The sequence below is a fragment of the Triticum urartu genome, chromosome 5 (assembly GCF_003073215.2).
Source record: "Triticum urartu cultivar G1812 chromosome 5, Tu2.1, whole genome shotgun sequence".
In the NCBI taxonomy this organism is placed as follows: Eukaryota; Viridiplantae; Streptophyta; class Magnoliopsida; order Poales; family Poaceae; genus Triticum; species Triticum urartu.
In genome coordinates this window covers 603,040,849-603,046,295 of record NC_053026.1, presented here as the reverse complement: position 1 = coordinate 603,046,295, position 5,447 = coordinate 603,040,849, and the positions used below count along the sequence as shown (strand labels likewise).

The 5,447-nt window shown below is 42.6% G+C and overlaps 1 protein-coding gene across 1 annotated transcript; it reads left to right on the top strand.

Annotated features, from left to right (window-relative positions):
• Positions 1 to 1,693: 1,693 nt before the first annotated feature.
• On the top strand, positions 1,694 to 2,950 carry LOC125506247 (putative serpin-Z12). The gene has a single exon (XM_048671104.1). The coding sequence runs from the start codon at positions 1,712 to 1,714 to the stop codon at positions 2,948 to 2,950; it is 1,239 nt and encodes a 412-aa protein (XP_048527061.1). The 5' UTR covers positions 1,694 to 1,711.
• Positions 2,951 to 5,447: the final 2,497 nt, after the last annotated feature.

Genomic DNA, 5,447 nt, shown 5'->3' with positions numbered 1-5,447 from the left:
AGCGTGTGACAAACTTCTAGTAGAGATGAACAATGGAGGAAGTTGACGTCTGGAAGGAAACGAGAAGCGGCTGAAGTCGGTCAAGTTTGTCCTTTCAAGGATAAGTCGGTTATTTCCTCAAAAAAAAAGACAAGTCAGTTAAGGTTTTATTTTTATTTTTAGGGAAGTGTTAAGTTGGTTAAGTGATGTTTCCATAAATCTGTACTTACTAATAAAGCGGCTATCGTTTCTGGTCGTCCGTCATTAAAATTACCCTATAAATTGGTAAAAATTACCCACCAATGCCATCCATAAGTGGGAAACGATTCAAGTTTTCGGACCAAAAATCACCGCCTCCTTCATGGTAATATAGAAGCACGACGAAAATATGTCATAGAATGATGAGTAGGAGAGTGGTTGGTTGATCTTCTCCCGTAGCCAGGAGACTAGGGTTTGAATCCCAGCTTCCACAATTTTTATCTTTCTTTTCTCATGTATGTGTTCATGGGCCGGGCCGGCCCATGTGCAGAGCTTTACTCCCCTGTTTTTTTTCAATTTACTTTTTTGTCTTTTCTTTTCTCATTTTCTTTTCTTTATTATTTCTTATTTAAATTAATTTGGGATTTTAATATTCTAAAAGTTGCGAGTTTTTTAAAAAAATGTTTGAGAAATCATAAAAATATATGTGAATTCCAAAATTTTTAGAAAATCATAAAAATTTTGCAGATTCAAAAAATGTTGGTGGTTTTGCAAAACTGTTCACAAAATTATAAAAAAAATCACAATTTGGAAAAAATGGTCGCGAAATAAAATCATGTTCATGATTTTTAAAAAATGATCGTGTATTCAAAACATATTTGGGAATCTGAAAAAAATGTCCATTCACAAAAATAAAAATAAAAATTTGTTCCCCAATTATTTTAAAAAAGTTCGTCGATTCAAAAAAATGTTTGTTGAGTCAAAAAAGGTTAATGAATTCGAAACCGGTTCATACATTTAAAAAATTGTGAACAAAACTAATGTTCATGATTTTTTTTGAGAAAATCAAAAATTTCAAAACAAAATTGTCGATTCGAAAAATTGTTCACTGATTCAAAAGTATTTATGTCTAGGATTTGATTAGTTTTTCGAAAGTCTTTATATATCTTGGCGTTGGGAGTAGTTCGTGGTCAATGAGGTTTGTTTTTAAAGTTTTAAGCGTTCCCTTGCGCAACATAATGATAAGTGTGACATGCACTGGCAAATTCATAGCCTTGAGATTTACCGCGGAATGCATTGTGATCACGTGGACATCGCGACCATCATCGGTTTGGGTGAGAAAAATAAATAAATGGCAACATGGTGAGCCACTATGTTAAAATAGAGTATGCTTATACATCACGATATTGAGTCATACTTATTTGGCGAGCCATAATTTTTTGTCTCCCGTTACAACGCACGGGCATATTTACTAGTAAAGTGATAATTAGGCTAACAGCCTATTAGTAGTTCATTGTGCACCTGACCCTAATCCAGACGCGAGATAGGAGAGGTGTTTAACTTGTACTCGTATTAGATTCTATCTCTTCTTCTGTTCTAACTCTTCTACCGAGCTTCCGTAATTCCATGATGAATCCTAAGCGATCTCCTTTCGTGTAAGCCACGGCTGTTCTCTTATTAATACAAACCACACGCGGCCCTCAGGGGTTACACGCTTCCATCATACTCCCTCCGTCCCAAAACAGCGATTCCGATGTCGCCCTTCGGGAAGTTCTTGTTCTGCTTGACCCTGCTCGCCGCATGGCGCCTCAGCTCGACCCTGTTCACCGAGGCGCCTCCAGCTCCTGGTGTTGACCCCGCGTTCAGGAACGCATCGTGCCTGGCTCTCGCCAGGGAGGCCGGCGTCCGGGCGGAAGGCGGCACGGGGAGCAACTTCGTCATCTCGCCGCTGTCCATCCACGCGGCGTTCGCGAAGGTGGCCGCCGGCGCGCGGGGCGACACGCTTAACGAGCTCCTGCGGTTCCTTGGGTCGGCGTCGCTCAACGAGCTGCACCGCGCGGCGGCGACCGAGCTCGTCGGCAGGCTCAACGGCATAGCGCAGACGTCCTTCGCCAGCGGCGTGTGGGTGGACCGGATGCTGGCGCTCAAGCCAGAGTTCACGGCCATCGCCGCGTCGCGGTACAACGCCACGGTAGAATCCGTGGACTTCGTGTCGGGGGCTGAGCAGGCGAGGCAGCGCGTGAACGCCTTCGTGGCGGACGCGACCAACAAGCAAATCCTCCAAGTCCTGCCTCCGGGCTCCGTCAACTCCGGCACGGCGGTCGTCCTCGCCAACGCGCTCTACTTCAAAGGGGCGTGGACACAGCCGTTCGACGTCTCTACGGCGCCGTTCCACATCCCAGGCGGCACCACCGTGCGCGTGCCATCCATGACGACAAGCGAGTCACAGCAGATCGCGGTCTACCCGGGCTTCAGGGCCCTCAAGCTGCCGTACAAGAACGATGTGCAGCAGCAAGCTGAATTCTACATGCTTATCCTACTACCGGACAGCGAGACTGAGATCGAAGATCTGTACGACAAGGCTGTGTCGACGCCCGAGTTCATCAAGACGCACACGCCGACAAAGAAGGTTCCAGTCGGGCAGTTCATGGTCCCCAAGTTCAAGTTCACATCCGAGTTCGAACTGTCATCCGACATGCGGAAGCTTGGTATCACTAGGGCTTTCCAAGGCGGCGACTTCTCGGGCATGATGACCGGCGGGGAAGGGATTTCCATCACCGGGGTGTACCATAAGGCCACTATCGAGGTGGACGAGGTAGGCACCGTGGCCGCCGCTGCCACGGCCGTCCTCTGCTTTGGTAGTGCGGCTCCTGGGGCACCACGGGATCTGGTCGATTTTGTGGCGGATCGACCTTTCTTATTTGCCGTGGTAGAGGAGGGGACAGATGCAGTTTTGTTTCTTGGTCACCTGGCTAATCCTCTCGCTCATTAGATGAATAGTAAATGATTATTCTATAAAATGTGGAATCCTTTGTACAGTATTGGAATCAAATCATTAGGGGTTTGATGTGCAGTATTGGAATCTTATGGGTTTTTTTTCTTCATAGAATTCATTTGTACTCTATTTTGATGGGGAAAATTTTCCTTCCAGTCAAACCTCTTGCAAAAATTTCTTTGTTTTTTCTGGGCTACCAAATACAATTCTATCCAAATTTCTTTAGTCTTGTAATCCTATATACAGAATACAAAAGGACATGTCACTCTACTCCCGCGTTTTTCCTATTCATGTATTTTGAAAATCCGGCAAATTACGACAGATAAAGAGAACCAAACATGGCACAAATTTTCCGTGCAACAACAAAACAATTGATAGGTGATGATATATACAAAAACTAGCTAGCCCGGTTACGAACACTCCTCGATCTAAATCATGTATTTGTTATATTTTTTTCAAGTGCTTGATCCGCGGAATTGAACACTCACTATCAGTCAGGACTCTAGAGTCTAGACTGACGCAAAACCGCCGAAGGAGAGAACTTGTGAGTTGGGGGTAAAAAATCACAGAGGAAAGGTTTCAACTAATCTATATCTATACCTCTATATCTATATCTATACCTATTAATAAAGTAAGGTGCGTTTTTCCAATTTTTTCATCCGTTCACCTTCGAAAGTATTTTTTTTATCTGAGGTGGTACTAAACTTTTGTGCATCTATCCGCTAGAAAGAAAAAAAAATTGTCCAGGATTACGTATTTGGGCCACACACGCTCTGGCCCAGAAAATAATATTTGTTTTAGTGACATGTTCACAAATCCAAAATAATATTTTCGTCTAAGAATTTATTTTGAATGTTACCCATTTAAAAAGATCAAAAATTGAAATTTTTGTGTTTTTATAAAAATTTCATGTTTTCAAAATATTTTTTGTGAATTTCAAAAACTATTAATGTTTCTAATTTTCTCCTTTTTTCCAAATATATTGGAATTTCCTAAAATCAATTGTTGCATCTTTTGAAAATTGTTCGTTATTTAAAAAATTGTTCACGTTTCCAAGAATATTCGCCAATTCATATTTTTTTCGAATGTCAAAAAAATATAAAAAAATCTAATCTGATGCTATAGTATTTTATTAAATATTCGCCCTGGCCATTGGTTAGCGGTGCGTGGTCGTTTTATGTTGGTTGACTATAAATGAAAGAAATTGTGGGCACATGTTAATAAAAGAGAGTATGTTGCTTGGCTTTAATTATAGCAAAATTATGGGCACTTGAGCACTAAAATAATCAAAGAGAATAAACCCTAAAAAAGAAGGGACATTCATGCCTTATTATGCTAATGAAACGGGATTGATGCGTTGCAATTAATAATCCACCTGGTTACGCCGGCGTAGGATACAGTGGTCGAAACAACCGTGTCCCGAAGGTCGCCGCGCAGCCACTAAATGAGTAGGAGGCACAACCTAAAGATAGAGGCAGACCCAGATGGAAAAAACATGAGTTGGGTGCTCGCCACCAATCCAACCAACCCCATCACTATCGAGATTTCCCGTGTCAAACATGTCCAGCGAGAAGACCATAACTCCTCTGTCGCCTTCCATTGTGGATACCTTTTTTTGGACCACACATCAATTCTCTTTCTCGTTACTTGTCACAAAAAACTCTCTTTAGTTGCAACGCACGAGCATATGTGCTAGTAAGACATTAACGGAAGGTAGTGCTACAATGTCACATATCATTGGCTACCGAATTATGACATATGTGAGCTAAACAATGGTAATGCATGGTTCGGTGCATTCTTATTGTGGCCATAATAAGAACCAAACTTTTTGTAGAACTGACGCCATTTGACACTTTATTCAATAGGCGAAAGTATGTCTGACTGCACACACTCAATCAGGCAGCCAAGGATTACATTGGAAAATAATAGAAATGTTTAAAGCATGCCTAGCTAAGCGGTGAGCCGCTGAATTAGTGAGATGGCAACAGAGCCGCCGCTCTTATCCCTAGAACATAGCACTAACTTCCTTCATCTCCCTTAAAATATGGACGCCGATCGATTTCTGGTGTGACTCCCAGAGTTGTTGGATTTCCTGACAATTTGTTTCAAGCACCACCCTTCGTAGCCGATGTCATGTGCCAAAATAGAACGAAACTAGAGACACGTTAATTCTACACATGGTCTATGTGTATGTTGTCTGTATAATTTCATGTATAAGTCAAATTTGCACTGTGGATGCAGGGACGAAACTTGACTAGTTCGGGTTGAGGCCTTGAGGGCGCCTTAGCTCGGACCACTGCTCGAAGTAGATAGCTACCTCGATTGAGACGGGGACGAATCAAAGAGGCGAGGCAAGGATGGGAGGAGTGTTGGAAGCTGGAGTCCGACGCACGTGAGGAAATGTGCCGAGGTTCAAGGAACTCCTAAAGGTGGGATTTAAATTGAACGGCTTAAGAAAATCAACCTACACAGGAAAAAAAACGTGAATTCCACA